The sequence below is a fragment of the Sinohyriopsis cumingii genome, chromosome 13 (genome assembly GCF_028554795.1).
Source record: "Sinohyriopsis cumingii isolate HCF-2022 chromosome 13, ASM2855479v2, whole genome shotgun sequence".
NCBI lineage: Eukaryota > Metazoa > Mollusca > Bivalvia > Unionida > Unionidae > Sinohyriopsis > Sinohyriopsis cumingii.
The window spans coordinates 26,330,686-26,355,909 of NC_142973.1; the positions used below are offsets into that span (position 1 = coordinate 26,330,686).

At 37.5% G+C, this 25,224-nt stretch overlaps 1 protein-coding gene across 4 annotated transcripts; it reads left to right on the forward strand.

Moving 5' to 3' along the window:
* Positions 1-640: 640 nt before the first annotated feature.
* On the forward strand, positions 641-8,428 carry LOC149785085 (uncharacterized). 4 transcript variants are annotated; one of them, XR_016425360.1, is made up of 2 exons: positions 641-7,076; positions 7,878-8,428. XR_016425360.1 is itself a non-coding variant. In XM_089978828.1 (2 exons), exon 2 carries the CDS (start codon positions 2,800-2,802, stop codon positions 6,472-6,474), a length of 3,675 nt encoding a protein of 1,224 aa, XP_089834954.1. In that variant the 5' UTR covers positions 641-1,162; positions 1,902-2,799; the 3' UTR covers positions 6,475-8,425. The 4 variants fall into 4 exon arrangements, 2 of the variants coding, with proteins under 2 accessions (XP_089834954.1, XP_089834955.1); XR_016425359.1 differs by having other exon boundaries at positions 641-7,138; positions 7,878-8,427; XM_089978828.1 differs by having other exon boundaries at positions 641-1,162; positions 1,902-8,425.
* Positions 8,429-25,224: the final 16,796 nt, after the last annotated feature.

The window sequence follows — 25,224 nt, forward strand, 5'->3', positions numbered from 1 at the left end:
AACAACAAAAGCACGTGGCACTAGACGCTCATTGCGCAATACTTTCAACGCTTACAAATTATAACTTTTCTTGATTTTGTATTTCTAAGAGCTGCATATACAGCTAGATTCTACTTAGATAATTATTCAGATTTTCATAAAAGAGAACAAACCGGATGACCTTTATATACAGTGAGAAGCAATAATAGTCCCTGAACAATACTGAGTTTTGAATTTGCTTACTAAATAGCAAAGGTGTAAGGTTAGTTTAATTTAGTTTGGAAAAAAGTGGGTGAGAAAAATAATCTATGTCGGTGTCTGCACCAAGATTAGGAAATCCAAGTCGCGGGGTTGTATTATATGTCTCTTTACGATGCATAGCCTCGTGGAGGAGACAAATATTATAATCCCTTGACTGGGATTTCCTTTTCTCGGTCCAAACCCCAACATATATTCTATCCAGAGCCGGCTTAGGCCGATTAGACAGATTTGGTCCAACAATGCCTCGGGACCCTCTTTTGCTAAGGCCTTTCCTGATTCTATTAGTCTCTGTGGATCGGTCAAACAAAGATTTTGCCACATGTTTCATGCCTCGTTGGTATAAACAATATTTATTTAGGGAAGTCATCGAGGAAAGTGCATAAACTCATTCAAAAGATTGTGATGTTTTACCCCAACCCCTTGTATTATACATGTATTTATAAGTCTGTAAGTGGAGCCAGGTAAGCTTTGTTTTTCCAAGTGCCTAAGTTGGCTAATCCTCTTACGTAACCCAGTCTTTGTTTGAGCTCTTGAGTGGAAATCTGGCGGGAATCTTTGTACCTGGGAACACGTGACGTAGACAACTTCAAAGAGCCGGAAGCCGACAATGGTAGGCTGGACAGTACATGGGGACACACAGACTGACATTTTTATGATTGACAGTTCGATCAAATGACCAGAGTCCGTCGCCATCCAATCGGGATGCGTTGTAGGTGGGACTTGATTCGAGAAACTGACATAAGACTGGTACAAGCCTGAAATTCGTCAGTTGGTGTTTAAGAGTCGCAGTGACACACACTCCGTTAGCCATTCGTAAAAATTGGCGGAATTTAGGAAATTCATGAAATAGCTTCGATCAGGTAAGTTTGATGTTACGTTGATTCTGCTTGATACGACTGCTGTTAATTGAAGAGAATTTGTCGTATGTATACATTTTACTTGTATTGAAGTATGAATAGTTAATTATGACCTTAATATTTTGCATTTTTTTCATGACTTTAGCTAGTACTTTTGTTTACGATTGATTACGATGTTGATTCGTTGCATCATTATTCATAATGTTACTATGTACACCTTATTTGTGAGGCGAAAATGTTCTCTTCTTTCGCTAGTAATATGTGTGCATATTATTTCGTGGATTATTACGTTTACGCCCTTTTGAAAGGACGATTTGTATTTGTGAAGAATTGTATTGCTCGCTAGCCGCTATAAGAATTAATATTGTAATTCTTTGCGTAGTTATATTTTGGTAGACAAGAAATTTGTTTACGTAATGATAGATTTTGCCATTGAGTAACGGATTGCCGTTTATCACCATTTGAATGTGAATACTGTGGATTTGGTACGCTTGTGTAGGAAATATATATAAATATATATAAATATATAGATAGTCATATTACTAATCGTAGTAATATTTTAGTACAATCGTATTTGAAATATTTTGTATGTATATACTGATAGGGCTCAGTATGTAGATATTTGAATCCTTTGTGTGATTGTGTTATGGCGCCATTTTTGTAAGCGGCGGAAGTGTATGGGAATTTCGATGTGTGCGCATGCGCGACCCAAATGTCCCGCCTTAAACTGATGGTTCAGTTCAGTGACGTAGTGTGAGGGAAGATTTTTATAACCCTATGCTAATGCATTATACCTTTCAACAGGAAGCTTTCGGGGGACGAAAGAATTTCAGAGAATTTCGGGGACGAGAGAAGTTCAGAGAATTTCGGGTGACGGTGAGAGATACCGAGTGAATTTCGGGTGACCTCAAGGGATATCGTCAAGGGTTCCGGATACTAGAAGAGGAACCGGAAGTCAAGATAACGGCAGGAACAAGGATTATAGAAGAGGAAGCGGAAGTGGAGATCACGAAAGGAGAGAAAGACAAGGGAACGAAGAGATTTAGATGAGTAGCACTCAAGAAGGGAAAAATCTCCTCACACTGTGAACTCAAATGATGATCAAAGGGATCATTGGGTGAAAGAGAGACATTGATTACTTTAAATTCTTTTAAATTTCATTTATTAAATTGTCATTGTTTAAATTTCATCTTTGTATTTCTTTTAATTTAACTGTCGGCATTGCTGACTGGGGGCTCGTAGCCATAAATATATTTAGTCAATAAATAATATAGTGTCCAGAATTAACCTTCTGAATAAGGACCAGGGGAACTTCTCATAATTCGTTAAAGTCTATAAGAAGAACCCCACCCCTAGACAACCACCACACACCCCCACAGTGGGCGCTTCGTCCGGGATATGAATTAGACATATATATTATTTTGGGACTTAAAGTTATTGGTAGAAGTATTAGTGAACAGTGTGAGATATTTTCCATTCTTTGTATTTGAAATTTTGTGATTTTCTCATCTTGTATTTTTATTGTCATATGTGCAGGCTTTGTAGATCTTCCATTCATAGCAGTACGTGTGAAGCAGATATCGAACAAATATCTTACCTGAACGAAACTAGTTGTTGTCGACAGGTAAGTATTTAAACTGGTATTACAAATATCTGTATATTGTTTGAATTTTGAGACAAGGTATCACTTTACATTAATATAATGGCTACCGAACGACAAATGATAAAGGAATACCGCGCCATGGGGTCGGAAGATCTTGGATACGAGGGAGATCGCCTGGCAACCTTTATAGAAGAAAGGATCAAGGAATGGAAGGCCGAAAAAGCAGCGGAAAGAGAAGCCCAGAGAGAACTAGCCAAGATAGCAGCGGACCAAGAGTTAGCCAAGATAGCCGCGGACCGAGAAGCAGCGGACCGAGACGCCCAGAAAGAGCTGGAGCTAGCCAGACTCGCTCACACTCTGGAGATGGAAAAGGTCAGAGTTGAAGTTAGGACCAACGGACGGGACGACGCCAGTACAAGCTCTGGAACAACCGGCCGACCTTTCATCGACCACCGGATAGTCCAGATCAACATGTCACGCTTCAATGATAGGGAGGAGGCTATTGACGATTTTCTCGTCCAGTTTGAGAAACTCGCACGCGCTCATCAGGTCCCTGAACAGCACTGGGCCATTAATGTCTCAGCCTTTTTGCAAGGTGCAGCTCGGGAAGTCTACCACGGCTTAACTGCAGAAGAGGCTGATGACTACACTGCCCTCAAGAAGGCGCTTCTCTGCCATTATCGGCTGACCGCCGAGACTTACCGGAAACTTTTCCGGGACTCGGTGAAAAAGGTAACAGAGACCCACTCTCAATTCCACAACCGTGTTCGAGGTTTATTTGAGAAGTGGATGAAAATGGCCGAAGTCGAACGCACGTACGAAGGGCTACGCGAGGTAATACTCAAGGAACATGTCCTGGGTACTTACCGTCGCGAGTTGACAGTTTTCTTAGCAGAAAGAGAACACCGGACGCTCGAAGAGATCGCTAACATGGCGGAGCGATACGAGCAGGCGCACTCGAAGAGTGGAGGTTCCGGGGTTGCTGACCGACCCCGACCCTCTGAGTCGCGTCGTATGGGGGAGGTTGAGCCGGCTGTCCGTAACCGTCAGGGCGACGGGAAGGTCGGAGGGGCACCTACAGGTAGGGCTGCCGCCTATCGACCTGGACAGGCCTCACCCACGAAACCAGGACTTGCAAGTCGGCGAGGGCCGCCGACATGTTTTAATTGCAAGCGCCTGGGGCATTTTGCCAGGGACTGTCCCAAGGGCAGGCAGACCCAGGTGAATGTCGTAGCTAAGAAGGAAGGTGTGCCGGAAGCGAGTCGCAACCCAGCCAACCTTGCGGCCGCAACTGTCAATGGTGAAGGCGCCACCATCTTGTATGACACTGGGTGCAGCGTCCCCGCGCTTGTCGACAAGAAATATGTCAAGCCGGAGGACTATACAGGGGAGGTAATAGAAGTTCAGTACGCGAACTGCGCGCGTGACTCATTACCAGTAGCTGTCATTGACCTCGATTCACCATACGTGAAGGGGAAAATTGAAGCTGCTTGCTTGGAGGGGCTATCACATGACGTCATATTGGGTTGCCGTTATGTGTTACCCCAGCCGAACCCCGAAACCTGCACACCTATGCCAGTGAGTGCTGTTGAAACCAGGGCCATGAGTCGACAGCCGAAACAAAAGCCAATCCAAGTTACATCGACACCGGTTAGTAATGTTATTCCAGCGGAGTTAAGGAAGCTGCAACAGGAGGACGCAACTCTGGCGCAGTTGCACAAACACGCAGAAGCGGGAACAGAAAGGGAAACTCCGAACGGCGCGGTGAAGTTTGTCTACAAGAAGGGAATCTTGTATCGCCACGCCAGGAAACACAACGAACACTTCAAGCAAGTCGTCGTGCCAAAGGAAAAGCGTTGCGAAGTACTGAAACTTGCACACGAGAGTCTCATGGGTGGACACATGGGAATTGCTAAGACGCGTGACCGTCTTGTAAAAGAGTTTTACTGGCCAGGGGTCCAGGGAGACGTAAAACGGTTCTGTCTCTCCTGTGACAAATGCCAGAGAATGGCACCGAAAACGGATCAGCGACCCATCCCTTTGGGGAGTACGCCCCTTATCGATGAACCATTTAGACGTGTTGCCATGGATTTAATCGGACCGATAAAACCCGCGTCTGCGCACGGAAATCGATATATTTTAACGGTTGTCGATTATGCTACACGCTATCCGGAGGCCGTTGCGTTGCGTAACATTGACACGGAAACCGTCGCGGAAGCTCTGTTTGCGATCTGGTCAAGAGTCGGAGTGCCCGACGAGATCTTGACCGATCAAGGAACACAATTTATGAGTCGTGTGATGGCGGAGGTGAATCGTCTCATGTCGATTAAACACCTCACGACTACACCGTATCACCCCCAATGTAACGGATTGGTCGAACGGTTTAATGGGACCTTGAAAAACACGCTCAAGAAATTGTGCGAAGGCCGCCCCAAGGATTGGGACCGGTATATTCCGGCCATGCTTTTTGCATACCGGGAAGTACCGCAAGCGAGTTTGGGGTTCTCTCCCTTTGAACTCTTGTACGGGAGAACCGTACGCGGCCCAATCGCCGTACTGAGACAGCTGTGGACAGACGACCACGCTGTAGAGGAAGTACGCACTACCTACCAGTACGTCGCGGACTTGCGCAACAAACTGGAAGAGGTTTGTTCTCTCGCGCAAGAAAATCTCAAACGAGCTAAGGCGCAACAGGCGAAAAATTACAATAAGCGCGCAAAACCACGTCAGTTTGAGGTAGGGGACAAAGTGTTGTTGTTGTTGCCCCAGGAACACAACAAGTTGCAAGTTTCCTGGAGGGGTCCATACGTCGTCACCAAGAAGGTCGGAGGTCAAACCTACCGGATACAGCTACCGACGAAAGAGAAATTGTACCATGCCAATTTGCTCAAGAGGTACCGGGAAAGGGAGACCGCCAGCGATTTTGTTGTCGCAGCGATAGTCACCGAGGATATCGAAGGCGATACGGAAGGTGCTAACACTGTCCCGAGCTGTCCATTAACGAGGGCCGAGACTCCGTCGGACGTGGAGTGTGACCCCATGTTAACTGAAGGGCAGCGGAACGAGATAGAGACCTTGCTGGCCGGATATTCCGACGTGCTAACAGAAAAACCCGGGAGGACGACGCTTGTCGAGTTCGGGTTAAAGAAGGTGGAGCAGTTGAGAAACGCCGCACGCCCCACCACGAAAACGGAAGTGAGGTCATTCCTGGGACTGGCCGGATATTACCGGAGGTATGTCGCTAATTTCAGCGCGATTGCGGGCCCGTTGTCTGACCTAACCAAGAAACGGACCCCGAGTAAGTTCGTTTGGACAGATGCGTGTGAGCACGCATTCCAAACGCTAAAGGATAGACTTACATCCGACGCAGTTGTTCGTCTACCGGACTTGGATAAAGAATTCGTTCTGCGCACCGATGCATGCGACACGGGACTGGGAGCAGTACTGCTCCAGGAGCATGACAAGACGCTTTTTCCTGTCGCATACGGCAGCCGGAAGTTGTCTGCTGCCGAGAAGAATTACTCAGTATCGGAGAGGGAATGTCTTGGAATCGTGTTCGGCATATCACGGTTCGAGCGATACCTATATGGACGTAAGTTCATATTGGAGACCGACCACCAACCACTCGCCTATCTGGCGCAGGCAAAGTTGTCCAATGGTCGATTGATGCGATGGTCGCTGTTTTTACAGCAGTACCAGATGCAGATCAGATACGTGAAAGGATCTGAAAACGTAGACGCAGATTTCATGAGTAGAAGCGCCGAAATGATATAGATCATTTGTTATATTTTCGTGTTCATACTCGGTTTAGCATTTAGTTCATTTTGCTGATTTTGTTCTTTATATCGTGTAACACTTTTGCTTTTTTAGTTTGAGTGAATAAAATCCTGATTTTATTCTCAAGCGTGGGGGGATGTGATGTTTTACCCCAACCCCTTGTATTATACATGTATTTATAAGTCTGTAAGTGGAGCCAGGTAAGCTTTGTTTTTCCAAGTGCCTAAGTTGGCTAATCCTCTTACGTAACCCAGTCTTTGTTTGAGCTCTTGAGTGGAAATCTGGCGGGAATCTTTGTACCTGGGAACACGTGACGTAGACAACTTCAAAGAGCCGGAAGCCGACAATGGTAGGCTGGACAGTACATGGGGACACACAGACTGACATTTTTATGATTGACAGTTCGATCAAATGACCAGAGTCCGTCGCCATCCAATCGGGATGCGTTGTAGGTGGGACTTGATTCGAGAAACTGACATAAGACTGGTACAAGCCTGAAATTCGTCAGTTGGTGTTTAAGAGTCGCAGTGACACACACTCCGTTAGCCATTCGTAAAAATTGGCGGAATTTAGGAAATTCATGAAATAGCTTCGATCAGGTAAGTTTGATGTTACGTTGATTCTGCTTGATACGACTGCTGTTAATTGAAGAGAATTTGTCGTATGTATACATTTTACTTGTATTGAAGTATGAATAGTTAATTATGACCTTAATATTTTGCATTTTTTTCATGACTTTAGCTAGTACTTTTGTTTACGATTGATTACGATGTTGATTCGTTGCATCATTATTCATAATGTTACTATGTACACCTTATTTGTGAGGCGAAAATGTTCTCTTCTTTCGCTAGTAATATGTGTGCATATTATTTCGTGGATTATTACGTTTACGCCCTTTTGAAAGGACGATTTGTATTTGTGAAGAATTGTATTGCTCGCTAGCCGCTATAAGAATTAATATTGTAATTCTTTGCGTAGTTATATTTTGGTAGACAAGAAATTTGTTTACGTAATGATAGATTTTGCCATTGAGTAACGGATTGCCGTTTATCACCATTTGAATGTGAATACTGTGGATTTGGTACGCTTGTGTAGGAAATATATATAAATATATATAAATATATAGATAGTCATATTACTAATCGTAGTAATATTTTAGTACAATCGTATTTGAAATATTTTGTATGTATATACTGATAGGGCTCAGTATGTAGATATTTGAATCCTTTGTGTGATTGTGTTATGGCGCCATTTTTGTAAGCGGCGGAAGTGTATGGGAATTTCGATGTGTGCGCATGCGCGACCCAAATGTCCCGCCTTAAACTGATGGTTCAGTTCAGTGACGTAGTGTGAGGGAAGATTTTTATAACCCTATGCTAATGCATTATACCTTTCAACAGGAAGCTTTCGGGGGACGAAAGAATTTCAGAGAATTTCGGGGACGAGAGAAGTTCAGAGAATTTCGGGTGACGGTGAGAGATACCGAGTGAATTTCGGGTGACCTCAAGGGATATCGTCAAGGGTTCCGGATACTAGAAGAGGAACCGGAAGTCAAGATAACGGCAGGAACAAGGATTATAGAAGAGGAAGCGGAAGTGGAGATCACGAAAGGAGAGAAAGACAAGGGAACGAAGAGATTTAGATGAGTAGCACTCAAGAAGGGAAAAATCTCCTCACACTGTGAACTCAAATGATGATCAAAGGGATCATTGGGTGAAAGAGAGACATTGATTACTTTAAATTCTTTTAAATTTCATTTATTAAATTGTCATTGTTTAAATTTCATCTTTGTATTTCTTTTAATTTAACTGTCGGCATTGCTGACTGGGGGCTCGTAGCCATAAATATATTTAGTCAATAAATAATATAGTGTCCAGAATTAACCTTCTGAATAAGGACCAGGGGAACTTCTCATAATTCGTTAAAGTCTATAAGAAGAACCCCACCCCTAGACAACCACTACACCCCCACAAAGATGTACAGGATTGAGCAACAAGCATAAGCCCATTTTTCTCTCTCTCTCTCTGTTTCTCTCTCTCTCTCTCTCTCCGCATTCAAATAATATTTACTTTTATAATATGGTCGATGAGGATTATGAAGGCATATATTGCGAACATTTAAACATTTTAATTAGATATTAAAGGAAATTATACATGCAATATTGTTATAATGACCGACAGAAACTAATATGTGTTTACAACAGAGATATCTAACTGCAAATCAACAAAAGTGAAAGAAGATAAAAGAAGAAAGATGTTGGCATTAATGGAGTATCTCATTTGACGTTGTGTACGAAATACTCTGTACTACCATTCCTCGCACCACCGTCACCACTTGTTCCTTTACTACCGTATGTGGGATATTTATGTAAATTTTATGTGGATACAGCAACAGTTGCTGGTATCATTGACCATAATTGTAATTATAGTGGCATTTGTAACACCTCTATATTTGAACAATTGTTTGAATCACTTACGTAATGGTATATTTTCAATAATATTTGAATTCATGTTTATAATTATTCAAAGTTATTTTAAAGATCTCTTAAATGTCCATCTACCTCACCTGTTAATTTCATTATTTTGCAACATTTCACCACAATGTAGCTATTGGCCGTGTGTGTTTCTCCGCTCATCTATTTCTTTCCTTCCTCTGTATGTTTCTCATACATTTCAAAGGCTGATTCCTGAAAAATGGCGTTTAACCTGGCAACAACAACATCAAAGGCTGATTCCACATGTTCTAAATATGAATTGTTTACATCCACAGCACTGGTGAGAGTTATCCCCCTTTTTTACGTCCGTAGTAAAAGTTTAACTGCTTCTAATACCTGCTGTTCCATCGGTTCGTTGTTTTTTTGTTTTTTTTTTGGTGTGTCAATTACTTGCATCTTATCGCGAAATCGTATTTGCTGCCTTGATAGTAATTGTGGGGTCTCAAGCTGCTTACACTGTGTGTCAGTCACGGTAGGAAACACGCATTCAAAAAAATGTTTAACTAATGTTTGTCCATGAGTTTTGGGGGTTCCATTTGGTGGCATCAATTTTTTTCCTTTCTTTGTCCGGCTGACGATATGGGGAAATCACTTCTACATTGTTGCATACCTATGAAGCGACATGCTAACATTCTATTTGGACTAACCTTTCCAGAAGTTTGGATTTTGTCGCTAAGAATTCTGCAATACAGTGTTCTTCTTTCGCGTTTTAAAATGTGGCTTAATTAAATTGTGTCTCATTTTTGTATATTGCAACAGGATGAAGCAGCAAGGTTGCGGATTAGATTTTAGCGAATGAGATGTTTATTTATGATGTAATCGAACGATGAACGAATCTGACTCCAAATCCGTACGCATAAGGTACACCAACGGATTTAACAAAATGATGTGTGCTAAGTCAGACCACCGATAAAATAAACATTATCTCATTTCTAAATGGAATTAATCAGAACATGTATCTTAAATCAAACAAGAATCAACATAGAACTTATAAACAAATATAATTAATATATTGTTGTACAAAATGGCTGTTCAACGTCTACAATTTAAACACATAAATTAACAATGATTCATCTATGATTAAGGCTTTCAAAAGATACGAATAAGGTATGGAATGTCACCAAGGACGATATCAAAGTATATATATATATATATATATATATATATATATATATATATATATATATATATATACATACATATACATGTGCGTGTGTGATTTGATTTTCACTCATATAGTGATATATAATATCGACTTAACAACGGGATACACGTAACTCCTGGCGTCCAGTTGACGATAACGAAGTATTTCCGGTTCCACATCTTTCGTCGAATGGTCAAGGAACCGCATTGCATGGCCCGTTCTTCCGAGTCGGCCGAAGGATCCCTCGAGAGCCTCCGTATTTCTGCAGACCCGTTATTCAGCAAGCTTTGTTTTCCTTACTGCAAGAAAATCAAAACCGTCCTCCAAGCCAACGTCACCATGGACAGCAGCGTCGGATTTATACGAAACCACCTCCAAATTCAGCTAAAAATATAATGACTAGAGCCTTGTTTTACACGGTACATGACAAAGTACGAATGCAATGATATACATTGCACATGCGCGCACATAAATTTGCTTCCCTACATATTAAATACTTTCATCAGGACTACTGTACAAAGTTATTATTATAATAACCAGGTCCGTCCATGAATCTGTATGCGACAGGAATAATCTCACTGAATGATTAGAAATTTGTGTGTAGTTTTTCGAACAGCCTATCAGTTATCGTTTGCATCTTTCTGATTTTATTTTTAAAGTATTTGTTCTGGAGTACCAATTCTTTCAAACGCCATATCGTCAATTTTTCTGCTGATTTTTATTTGGTAAATCAAGTTGGACTCTTACAGGACCCAACTCGCTGAGTCTTCTACTTATTATTTTTTTTCTCCAGCACGGTTTGACAGCAACAAAAATTAAATATAAATGCGTTTTGATTTTTCCAGTACATTATGTGCGCTTCTAAAGCCCTTTAAAACGAGTAGTGGGGACTTTCTGTAATCAGATTAATTTTAATACTGTATCTGGTAATTAATAGCCCAATAAAAGAGCTGAAGCAAAAATTTTAATGATAATTCGTATGTGACCTTAAGGTAAAGGAGACGAAAAAGCTTGTCGCAGAATGAATTATCCTACCTTCATAATAATTCCTCGCACGTTTTATGGAAATCTGTCTATGGGTTTAGGTCTCACTGGATAGTTTCGTATTTTGACACCCCTAATTTTTAAGGTAGAAGGCATGAACCTAATTATCACAAGCCTAACATTTATAAATTCACACATAAGCTAAATCTATAATGTGGTTTAGATTTACTTTGAATTAGGCTTGGAAATAGGTTGGCTTGTTGGTAACTGCCTGTCACAGTTAGATGAGCATTGGAGATCAAATGCGTAACTTGGGCTGCAAATGAGCTGCCGACTTGGCTTACGTATTTATGTGTGTCTGCTACAGAGGTAAATATCTAGATGGTTGAGGGGTGATTAAAAGTATGCTAATTTGTTATAGTACTAGTGAACGTTATTCATGAATAAGGCACATACTGATTCTTTTAGCAGCCTTGTCACAGGAAAATATTCAAAATAGCTATTTCTTGTCAAAAATTAGTGTAAAATTTAGGGGTTGGTGGTAGTGTTGGTTCAGTATAAAAACCATCAGTTGCATCAGGAATTAACCCGATTACTGCAGTCAAAATCTCACATGTATGCTTTCTAAAAAAATCAATAGTTTGTCCTTATTTGTTTCTTCAGTGTAAAATTATTCTCATTTTTCTGTAATTGGTCATAGTTGGATGAAAATTCACCAGATAAACTGTCCAGTGAGACCTTATGAACCATGTACATACGAAAAACTTTAACCATAACCTTCAGAAGCCATTACGGGAGATAACCCGTACAATATCAGGATTGAGTGTACACAGTAGTTGTTTTCGTTCAGAGGGAGAGAGACAGAGAGAGGTGGATGAAGTGATCTAACAACAATTTCACTGTATCTGAGTGCGTTGTGAAAGCTTGATAATAATGGTCAAGATTCCGGTTAGATCTTAAATATGGAAAACATCTGCGTTCTGTTTATAAGATATTGGTTCCTATTACCAGTAAGTCCATACTGCCCGTCTCAAGATTGCACTTCTAAGTTTCGTCCATCTTCAATGACAGTGACAAAAGATTCTGCATAAAGCCTAAATATTAGAGCAGCTGAGGATAGTCTGTATGCATGATGATCTGTAACTCACACATTCATCTCCGTCACATCTGAAACTGGAATAAAGAGACGCATGTACAGTGTATGACTGCGTCTGGCTCTGTAGAAAATGTAGCCATGCTATTATTCGAGATCATTATAATAATGTTGTTATACCAACCCACTCGTGAAGACTTACAACACCAACGTATAGCACACAACAGAGCATCATACCTAGACACAAACAAAATATGTATATTCAGTATCGCAGTTGCTGAGTATTGAGATAACGAAGTAGATTTCTGATCGTATCTTAAATAATGGATCAAATCAGCATTATATGGAATAAAACATCACATGAAAGCAACAATACCAGTATCCAGGGATAATGCCTATTTGTTTACAAGTTTTTATAGGATGCACATTTCAGTTAAAAGCTAGATGCTTCAATGAAAAACATTCGAGAAATGAAAAAATTTCGTTTATTGTTTTCAAACATTTTAAAGAATATAATTCAGTGCAGGATAGTTAAAACAATACAGCACCAAGAAAAAAATAGCTTACATGTTTGATGTAGGCAAATGTGTATTTATATTACAACTTAAAGATGTCGTAAACTTTACTATGCCAATTCAAAGAATAGACAAGTTTCAGGACTCACGGTACTAGTAAACCTATGCAAACCCCATGATATTAAAAATTCAATAACTTTAAATTTGTGAGTGCTCATGATCAAACCTATATTTATCAGTATTGATGAAACCTGGATGTCAGCTTCTGTGTAGAGGAAAGGATATGAGCCGAGGCATTTTCTCGACCTGCATGTTTTTAAGTCATGTGCTTTCAATTCCGCATCAAAGAGTCAGTTACTAAATTTAGTACTGAGTGTTCCAAACTCAAGACTGTTAAAGGACTGAAATTCCTTCAATAAAACAATGTCTCAGTTTTTTCACTTATAACTAGGATAAGCTCTCAGAAGGTTCTTTTTCCTACAACATAACTTACATTATTAACCAATCCTGGTCAGCCAAACCCACATATACTCTATTTTACCCATTTCTAGGCTGGTTCCCATTTCTCCATACCATTAGTACCGTGTGTCCTTCGCAGTACCTGAAAATAACGCTCTCGGGTTATCTCGCAAAATCTCGGAATTCCAAAACAAGGCGCTCACTGCTGGAATTACAATCAAAATGAGAGAACGTGAGGAGTATATCGATTGGATCCTGGAGGATTTACAGTGTTTAACCGTCAAACAAATAAAAGATAAAATGTAATCTGATTAGTGTCAGCAGACAAACGGACATGCTAGTGTTGGTCACCTTCGACCTAATTTTCAGGAAAAGTGTGCCTCGTAGTAAAAAAATGAATAATGTTATTTTAATTAAAATAGTAAAACAATAGAATAATGCGATTTTAAATCAAAATACCAACATATATAGAATAATGTTAAGCTCAATTAAGATACCAAAACAATAAAATATTGCTGTGCAATACCGAAACGATAGATTCGTGTTATGTGTATTAAAATACCAAAAACCATAGAATAATGTTATTTTAAAATGCCCTACCGAAATTATTGAAAATATTTCTGATTAAATTAAAATATCCCAAACTACATAATAATATCATTTAAAATTACAATAACAAACCTACAGAATAATGTTTTTTTTTTTAAATCAAATTCCATAACTATAGAATAATATTATTGTAAATTACATTTGTTTACACAATTCTCAGACATAGATCCAGGATTCTGAAAACTGGTCTATGTATGCGGTTAGAAACTAACATTATTCCTCTAGTCAGAGACTAGTAAATTTCACATTAGATAAAAATTGGTATTAGTCTAATGGAACTAAGAGAAATCTTATTATAAATTTAAGTTCAACAAAAAGGGTGGGGTGGAATGGGGCCTGCTGCCTTCTGAATCTGCAAGGATAGTGATTGTTTTTGCACTGACTTTAGTTACAGTTTATCTAAACTACATTGCTCTAAACATAATTTGACAAATATTATTAAAACTTAAAAAAGACTTGCTTAAATTGATTTGGTGCAAAAGAAGATAAAAATAAACAAATTTTTATTATAAAACCAATATCTGAGATATTTTTCATTTGCTTGGCTATTGTTTTTTTTTTTTTTCCAAACAGGGATAGGTTTATTATTATTATTATTATTATTATTATTATCAACATCAGCATTATTATATCAATATATTCTGAATACTCATATTTGTTTATCAACAATAGAATTACATGTACACAATGTCATGATATTATTCAGACTTTCCGACTCCGATCTCCGCTTCCAAGTCAATATAAAGAACATTCCACCTAGCAGTGATAGTCTCGTTTTGATTTTTAACGATCGATATCCGGAACGGCAACTCGTCCGAAACGCGCATTGTGCATGTTATTCATTATTCTGGCCAAAAAAAAAAAAAGATCGAGAGGAAGATAATTTTCAAAACTTTAATTTGATACCTTGCAGTTATTGAAATAAAATTACACGAATAATTGGGATGGTCAACACTGGATGTTGTGGACGAAGTTCATTGGTTTGCAAAATGTTGCAAATATAACATTGAAAACAGTAAAGTGAACATTGGAATACAAAGTACCCGAGATGTAACACTTGTGTAAACTTAACAGGATTAAGTGGTTTACCGAGATGAAAATTTAAAAGAAAAATGGAAGAGAATTCAGCAACACATTGATTGTGAATTTGAAGAAATAGAAAATAGTGGTTCACTAATGTCCTTCACAAGAGGAACCTATTTTATCTCCGTATCACGTAGAATGCACCAGACTAATGGGGTATTTTAAGAGACCTCTTAAGAAGAAATGTATGTTTACCTACATAAAGAGTTCTTCAAACACTAAAGAATTGTAAACTGATATTAACATAACAAATATAAAGTTGGATATCATTCATATAAGTTTAGTCCAGATGGTAAAAATTAGTTGATGTGCTATCAGAACTAGTTCTGCTTCGGAAATGTACTTTAGATTTGAAAAACTGACTTGAAATTTTAGACTTAAAGTCTTATCCATGTCCAGCCACGATATTTGATGCGCCGGTCGATCTGAAATTAATTTACAAGGACATTTGTAAGATCCAATCAATGTAATTTGAAGTCGATGAAAAGGTTAATAGGCTGACTTTTGCTTTAAGTAGTGGACCTTCAGATTTATTTGGGAAAATTGTCATATGGATTTCAAGACATGTTCAAAATGTGGATAGTAGAAAGACATGTATCGCGTTACAGAACATACGGCTTGTCAATAAAAAAATAATAATAAAAAAAAATACAAGGAGTGTATTGCGACGATGCAAAAAATCAAAGCAAACAAACTGCAAAAAGGATAACCTAAAAGACGGAGAGAAGAAAAAAGAATATATAATAAATGCATCAAAAGAGCTGAAGAAACAATACATCACAATGATGAAAAATTCAGATTATTTAAAACAAGAAGTGCAATTTAAAATAAAACAAAAACAAAAACAAAACATTAAACCTGATATAACGTTGAAAATACCTTGCGTTCCGTCTTTAGACTTCTGTCTATAATGGCTAAATTTTACTAAGCCCGAATTTGTCAGTGAAGATAATCTTCACATTTGCCATAAAATGTTTATTTTTATCCTCAACTGTCAAAGACTAGAATCATAATCACCAGGGAACACAAGCAAATGTTTAATACAAAAATTGCCTGACGCAGTTGGTATAAAATATTATCTGCAACTACAAATTATTATCGGAATATACACAGTGTAGTGCCGATCATTAATTTTATTTCTGAAGTAGTTTGTCTCGCACAGAAAGTGTTTATATTCCTAGGCGTTCGATTCGATTAAGTTCACAGGAGGTATTTACAAATAAAGGCATTAATCTACCATCGTGCACTGGGTGTTAAAACTTCCAGGAACCGGATATGGGTCCAAAACCTCTATCGGACTCCCACCCCCTCCCCAAACCACCACCACTACTCCGGCCTTACTTTGTGGTTCGTAGTCTTGTGGTGTTTACACTGGGGTCTTCGGTTGTGAGTTAAAGATAAAAAAAATTGCATAAAGTGGAAAATAAGTATAGCAATAATAATGATAACAGTAATTAGTAAAGATATTTTTATATTAAAGAAAACAAGAAAACGAAGTACAAAAGCAACAGATCTTTAAAATTTTGATAACATAAACTTTTAAAGAGCTGAAAAAACTTTTAAGAAGCAAGTTTATGTCAAACATTTCTCATTATATGTTTTATTTTCCTCTTTTTTTTAATTATATATATTCCCGATAATCTTTACTTTCTCATCAAGTAAATGCAATACGATTGGCACGAGGCCAAGTCAGACTTCCGTAACTAATTTTTAGTGCGGGCTGCTGTTTGTAGATTATTGCGATCTTCATGGCTGTTCTATTAGATGATTGTACCCAATATTTGCAAGCAGTATTTTTAAAAAAAACCCAAACACATCTAATAGTAATAATCCTTAAAAACGCATTTTAAACAACTAGTGTACTTTTATGATTTAAAACAATGAAATTATATAGATGACATTCGTAAACTAACGAGAAAATTAGTAAATACTTGCAACCATGTAAAGCCGCTTACATCATTCAACGCAAAGCATCGTATAAGTGGTGATAGTTTTACGAGCGCTAATTCTGTTTGGTGTGATGGAAATTCGTTATATTATTTTAGATATGTAAATCCCAGTGGATCTTGTAGACAATTGTTAAATGAACAATTTCTCGGGTGAGTTTTTACAATGAGTGAACGATTACAATATTTTATTAAGTTCAATCGTCAGCGATGTTGCTGAGGCTGATTCAAGGCCTCTTATAACTTTGAAAAGGACATCACCAGCAAATCAAACACAAGACATGATTCATGGTAAATTATTATTGATTTAATGAAAGGGGTAAGTGCTGGAATTTGTTTTAGTTTTGCACAACCTTTAGGTAGAACCATGAATGCTGATTGTTAAACTGTTCACAGATGTTGACATTCTTTTTCTTTAAAAAAGAAATTTGCAATTCCAGTCTCACACAGTCGTTTAATCTATTCTTGGCGGTGGGGAGCAAAAATTTTCGCGGTATTTGCTATTTGGTTCTAACAAATCAATCATCGTGCGTTCTGCTACTCATTTATGACTGTAGATTTGTTATTAGGAAGTATTTTACCTTTAGGGCTTTCATTAATGCGTATTGGCCTAATGATTAGGTGGGTGTGGTATAGTCAAATATCACTCACAGTACCTAATGAGTTTAAAGTTATATATTTTTAGCTTTAAAAAACTGTCATTTAAGTGTTCAGGGACAGGTGCTTATAAAAGTTTTATTTGTATGAGCAAAAATAGGTAATTTAATATTGTATTTTACTCACTAAGGATCACTGCATAGAGATAGTTTAGTACTGAGCTATTGCATTGTGGTTATCTTCTTGCATGAAGACTAATTAAGATGCAGTGAATGCTGCACTTTTCTATACATTGGGACTTGTATACAATGCATGTGCAAACACTTGTAAACTTCGACCACTGAAAAAGATACACTTTTGCTTGCCGTTTGTGCCAGCATCAACCTACATCATTATCAAATTTTTTTTTTTCTCTTAAGCAATTTGTTGGCATCTTTACAAGTAAGTAGTTCACTGAAAATTTGAAGAAAAAAAAGTTAATTTGATTGGTCCCTATGATGGATGTTCTGTTGCTTCCTGTTGACTCATCACATATTATGATAAAGACTGAGATATTTTAATTTGTTTATACAAAGTTTGTCCTGTTACTTCCTATTTACTCAGAATGACTCAGAAATGTGAAAAAAATGGAGATTTTTCAATTTGTCTGTGTGATTAATGTCTGTTACTTTATGTCAATTCAGAAAGGCTTGAAAATTTTTTATCTTTGACATGTTGTCTTAATTGGGATAATTTTGCTCCTACTTTGGACTGTCAGGTTTTCAACAGTCATGCGATGGTATGTTTGAGTCTGACATGCTATAGCATGCTCAGTTATAACGCAATTTGGAATATAACACGATTGTAGCTTGGCTTACACAATTTAATGTATATGTATTTTTCTTGTACATGAAAAAATATTTTTTCTTCCTAAAAGTATGAAAAAAAATGTGTAAAAATGTTATTATCATTTTGGGAAAGAGATTGCATGTGAATTCTAATATAAGAAGATTGTGGTATGGCTCCTGAAATTTCATTTACGTGTATTTTTCTCATACACAAAAAGTATTTGTTTCTGTTTAAAGGTAAAAAAAAACATGTTAAAAGTTTACTCAAGGATCATGCTGGGCTTCACCAGTATTGCAAATTGTGATTCATTTGCCTTATTGGCGACAGAGTTTACCATCTGGCAATCTTTTTGGTGACAACATTGTTGGCTGTTTGAATTTGTACTTACAATCTTGGGTTTGGAATGGAGAAATTAAGTCATAATGAAAGGAATGCACTGATATCTGTCTGTTGCTACATAAACAAATCCTTTATTTATATCAGGGGTCGGCAACCTACGGCACACATGCCACAAGGTGGCACTTTAAGAGGTTTTGTATGGCACGTGAAGGGCAGCCAAAAATCTTGATTTTAACAGTGTTACTCTCTTACTGGTGGAATGTGCTCATTCATTTTGTAATCAATCCAGAAAAAAGTGGCATGCTATGTAAAATAGGTTGCTGCCCTCTGGTTTATGGTAACTCGTTAACCCCTAGAGGTTTTTGTCATCTTTGCCTGAAATGTGAGTAGTAAACACATTTTGGGAGCTATTTCAAAATACGTCTTAATCCATCAACTTCCAAGAGAGTTCCCGTTAACCTAATGCCTAGTTGTGTTAGAAACATCGTTTTTCATTGGCTATTTTGCTTGTGCATGAGCAGAAGGGTAAAGACCACTTTTTATTCCAAATGCCCATCTTATCCTACTTTTTGCAAAGGTTCACCTGTCTGTTCATAGTTGAGACAGTCTGCCTTAGATATGAGGCCAAAAAGTCTAAAAACGGACATAAAATCGGATTACGAGCATGGGCGAATTTTGGGTGGAAAAAAATTGGGTCCAAACAAGTAGGTTCTTCCCTCTGTATTTTGTAGTAGAATGCCCAGATTATTTGGTATCATTGTAGAGCTACATCTGTCTGCCTTTCTAGAATACCACTACTATAGTGTATCTTACTTGATCTTGACACTACAGAGCTTGGCAGTAGGCTACTACCTCCTGCTGCATAAACATGGCGCCAGGGGTTAATGATTTAACAAGGATTTAGGAAAATTTGACAAATTGTCAAGGAATGGCTAAATTTGTAATTTATGTGCAATGTCGATGCACAAGTGATTAATACACAAGGAATTTTCAAATTTGGTGACATCATTAAAATGCACTCATTAACTCATTAACCCCTGGAGGTTTTTGTCATTTTTGCCTGAAATGTGGGTAGGAAACACATTTTGGGGGCTATTTCTGAATACAACCTAATACATCAACTTCCAAGAGATTTCTCATTAACCTAATGCCTAGTTGTGTTAGAAACATTGTTTTCCATTGGCTATTTTGCTCTCACATGAGCAAAAGGGCAAAAGTTTTTGCTTAACAGACCCATTATTTTCATATCAAGACCACTCTTTATTCCAAATGCCCATCTTATCCTACTTTTTGCAAGGTTCACCTGTCTGTGTGCAGTTAAGACTGGTCTGCCTTAGATCTGAGACCAAAAAGTCTAAAATCTGGACACTAAACCAGATTCCGACCACGGGTGAATTTTGGGTGGGAAAAAGATTGGGTAAAAAAAAATTAGGTTTTTCCCTCTGTATTTTGTAGTGCTACTAGAACGTCCAGATTATTTGGTATCATTGTAGAGCTACATCTGTCTACCTTTCTATAATACCACCCACTTCAGTGTATTTTACATGACTTTGACGCTACAGAAGTCGGCAGTAGGCTGCTACCTCCTGCCACGTAAATGTGGTACCAGGGGTTAATGAGTTAACAAACCATCTTAACAGTGCAATGTTATATCATAATCTGCTTCAGTGTTTTATGTACAAATGGCTTTATGAAAGTCATTTGACTCATCAAGGCAAAAAACAGTGAGTCAAAATCTAAACCTATGAGTCTTATTCAAGCCAATGATTAGTTTTCAGTAGTTTTAAAAAAAATAATCATATTGTTTAAATACACAACGAAAATATTTGTTATATTGTTATATAATGTGACTAAAGCTAATAAAGCAATCCCTTGCCAGAAGCATCTGAATATTCTATATTTATTAAAAATTTTGTTGATGGTTTCATGTCATCAGAAATAATCTTAGCATATATGACAAGGCGTTTATTGTTGGCTATGTCAGTGCTTTCATCTGCCATTGCTGTCACAAACGATGAATTTTGCAGGTCACGTATAAAACTATCCTCAACAATGTTTGACAGGCTCTGTAGTAACTGAACAGGCGGTAGCCGAGTCATACTGACTTTTCAGAATTCTTAAAAATTACATTATGGCATCAGTTTCTTCAGCCGCCAAGTCGTGTATTAAATTAAGAAGAGATTTGTATTTTAAAAATTGGATGTCTTCCACACTTCTACACTCAGCCAATGTACACACTTAAGTAGTTTTTTCACTGCTATGTCTTATTTGGAAGAAATTATGTTTTTGCAAACCTGCATTCAAATCTGCGTGGTGTTGTGGTCATCAGTTGGCCCCGAGTGGCCGAGTGGTCTAAAGCACTCTCCGTTATGGATCACTGCCATCTCACCTCTGTCTGCACAGGTTTGAGTCTCGGATTCGGCTAATGTGGGTACGTGAGAAAGCTTGCCAGTAGCTTCTCGAGGGTCGGTGTTTCTTTCCGGGGATTTCCCGGGTTCTTTCTCCACCATTAATACTAGCCGCCATGTATAGCCTATTGTGTGCTGAAAAATGGCGTTAAACCCTACAACAACAACAACAACAACAAATCAGTCAGCAGTTTGAGTTCTGGCAACCCAGTATGTCTTGCCAGTGTACTGTTCTGAAAGTTATTGTATTTTGCACATTTGGTCATGGAGTTTTTTTTTAGCCTCTGCATATATATGGCAAAACAGAAAGGTGTCTTCACTGTCACATTCTTCATTCGCTTAACTTCTTTTTTAAAAACGTAGCCAGCTGTGTTTTCAACCATTGCTGCAAAAATACGTTTTATCTTTTGAGTAACCGTTACCTCATCTTCGGATGATGAAGGCTCCACTGGTTCAGTAACTATCATCGCTCAGTTATAAACGTGGTCCAAAAGATAATTTTGTTTGTTTCTGATCTATTTTAATTTTTTTGCCTTGGATGCCATTTTCAAATGCTGACAGTATCTTGGAACAATGCAAAGCCTACCATTGAGTGAATGGAAATTGTTGCTTCGATGCATGACAAAGGTGAGCATAAAATAATAGTTTCTCGTGAGAATCACTTTAAATCACGTGTTTGTCTCTGCCTCTTTGTTGGGTATGGTGATTATATGGTTCTAACATCCTGTTGCTACAAATGATGTTGACACTTACAGGTCATATAAGGTCAGCTCTAGACTCCTCATTCGGTTGAAACCCTATATATTATGATAGCATTAGCAAAAGAAACTGATGTGTGCGTGTTTTCCCTTTTTGGGAGAGTTGTAATCTAGCCATTAAAGTAGTTAGACCAAACCTTAATTTTGTGTTAATCAGCAAAACATAATATTGGATTGCATCAATTTATGTACCGGCAATGACTTTTATACCGAACTTTTGTTTTTTCTTCATCAGCAAAACATACTATTAGGGTGTGTCAATTTATGTACCGGCGACGACTTTTAGATTGAACCTTTGTTTTTTGTTCATGAGCAAAACATAACACTATGGTGCATCAATTTTTGTACTGGCGATGATTTTGTGCGTCAAATTGGAAAAGTCTGCATATTTGATGCATGTCGCATGGGTAGATAAAACACTGCCACTTATGCTGACATCCGGCCTGAGTCCTGTTGCTCTGATACACTCAAATAATCATGCTACTGGACTAGTTATGATCTACCAACTGCTGAAGGCAGGAACTCGAACAGGTACAATCGACCACATGATTTCTAACTTTTCTTTTTTTTAATGTAGTCAGAAAAAATAGTTTTGCTGCAACTTCACAGAAACTGACTACCTTTGAAGCACAGATTGTTCTGTATAAATAATAATAATAATAATGAGGACTTTGTATAGCACCTAATCTTTAGAAGCTCTAAGTGCTTTACAACATTAGACAACACCTATAAGATAAAAAACATATATAATGATATGATTACAAAAATAAACACCATGAAATTAGAAAACATAAAAAACATGCTGAGAATATTTAAGGTAGGAAACATTATTATGCCTTTAAGTTTGTTCATGCAGTCGAAATAAGTGAGTTTTGAGAGCACTCTTGAATGGTATCACTGTGTCTTTGTGTCTAAGTTCAGTGGGCAATTCATTCCACATTGCTGGGCCCTGGTATAACGCTGTCCATTTGACTTTTTTTCATAGTGGGAATATTAAGTATACGATTGTCAGAAGAGGAGCATAAGTATCTTGCTGGTGTGTACACATGGGTGAGGTCGGATAGGTATGTTGGACTAGAGTCCATCAATGAAACGCAGCACAGTGAACAAATTTTGTATTTGATTCTGGATCGAATGGATAGCCAGTGTAGGGCAAAGAAAAAAATTCAGTCTCAATCAGTGTTTTACAGTTATATGAAGTTATAGCAGCAATAACAAATGGGAATTGTTTTGGTTCTCCAAAGTTGGCCTTTAGCAGTGACATAAATAACACATGTACCCATCATCAAAGTTAGCTGACTACAATCTTCAATAAAAACAAAGCACCTTTCATCAAAGGAAGTCAGTACCAGACTTAAAATGAAATAAGTGGAATTTGATGGATTGTTGCATTTTCCAGAGTGACTGGAACATGTTTATTGTGCCATGAAAATTTCATTTTTGCAGCAAAAAGTTTATGCTTACCAACAGCAGCATAAAGCAAATAAAATTTCCAATGTTTTGAAGCCAGAGCTATCTGGCCATCAAAAAGACCAAAAGTTCCAAAATGGAAGGCGATGACATATACTGTAGCCTTTATATTATGGATGTGTCTACAGTTCTTTGTTGATTCACAAACAATATTTGGGGGTTTAAATTTCCGAATAAAATTTTAAAAAGTGTCTTTGTGCAAGAATTCTGTATGAGCACTCCAATATTTCCAGGAAAGAGAATTAATCTTTTAGAATCCAAATAATTTAAATAAAGATTAAAATATAACACCAAACTGGTCACAATAAAACGAACACCTTACGTCCCATTGTTTAGAGGCCAGACTGACTAATTTCCCTGTAAACAAAAGTTATACAGTAACTTGAGAAGCAGAACAGCTTTCCAGGTGAGGGTCACGTTATCACATTCCAGAACATTTTGGAAGGTATTTACATGTCTAAGATCACAAATTCCAGTACAGCCTTGATTTCACTATTATCATTCACACATTAAAATTGAATTAAAAAAAATGAAAGGTATTTACTTGATTCTCAATCAAGGCCAGGAACTTGGTCAGCAAAAGATACAAAGTTTGGCGTTTACGACTAACGGTCAGGTCAAACTAATTTCTTGAAAATATCAAATTCCTAGTAAACAAAAATTACATTACTTTGACATGTAATGAAATTAAGATAAAAAGATTGTAAAACTTACAAACAACTAATTAAATCAAATTTAAATGAAATCAAATAAACTTAATATTGAATTTAATTGCAGGTAAGACAACTAGTGAAGTTGTCGTATGCGTTTCCAACATGAATGTGAATCAAATTAAACAAAGAGAGATTTTAACAAAATTGCAAATTGATCAGTTTAGATTTGTGAGCAGTTGCATACTTTACAAGATGGTACTTTCTGGTGGCTGTCATGATTGTCACTAATCATGAATGTTAAATGAAGTATAGTGTATCATACTTACTGATGATGAATGTGACATGTATTCATATATATATCCATATGCTTTACATTGGATGTTGACGTGTGTAGAATAGGCCACTTGTAGGGGAAGAGTTGTCACTTATTTGTACAATTATTTATGTACTTATTAGTGGTTATTTAGTAACACTTTCCTCTATTTGGGATAATTAGTTATTTATGTTGTTTTGTGAATGAAATTTGAAAACTGGATAAATTAGTTTTTGTCATAGTACATCGTTGTGATTTGCAAGGACATGCCAGTGCTTCAGAAACTATGATACAAGGAGGCAGTTTAATGTGGCTGGTGGTCTACATAAAGCCCCCACCCCAAAATATGTGTTTCTGGTTGGCTGACCATCCCTGTTTTTCAGTGCAGATCGTAGCACTTTTGTCCCCCAGGGTTAAAACAATAATGTAAAAAAGTTTTGAACAGATTTTGAATTTAATTTGTGCATCAAATTGAGCCGATTTTGCCCAGTACTTGAAGTGCTTAGTACATTGTATGTGCTAATCATTATAATATATATGTTTTTAAAAAAATACCCAAAATTTATTTATACATCTAATTGTGCCAGTTTAGCCCAGTACTTAAGCGTACATTATATATACTAATCATTATAACCTGTAAAATGCTTTAAAAAATAATAAGCTACCTTCCCTACCGTAATTAAAAAAATAGTGCAATAGGAAAAACTGATTTATTTATTTTTTGCTTTAAGGGGAAATATTAGACCAGAGTCTTAGATTTTGTACATTTTGCCTTGTACCCATTATCAGGATACCAAGAACTTGTTTAGAGATATAAACTCAAGATTCATTAATTAATAAAGTTTATAAAACTGAATTAAAAATTGTGGTACAATAGATAATTCAGCATGTACAGAAAGATGTGAGCAGAGAATATGAATATTCCAGACTCTCCGTTTTTGGGGAACATCATAATTTTTGGGACTAAAATTAATAATTATTATTTTTACCAAAATATATGGAGAATTGTGTTAAAAATGCTGCTTATGGTCAGTACAGGGCTTCATACCTTTTT

Coding starts and splice junctions, on each gene's coding strand:
- LOC149785085 (XM_089978828.1), top strand. CDS start 2,800: ATGGCTACCGAACGACAAATGATAAAGGAATACCGCGCCATGGGGTCG.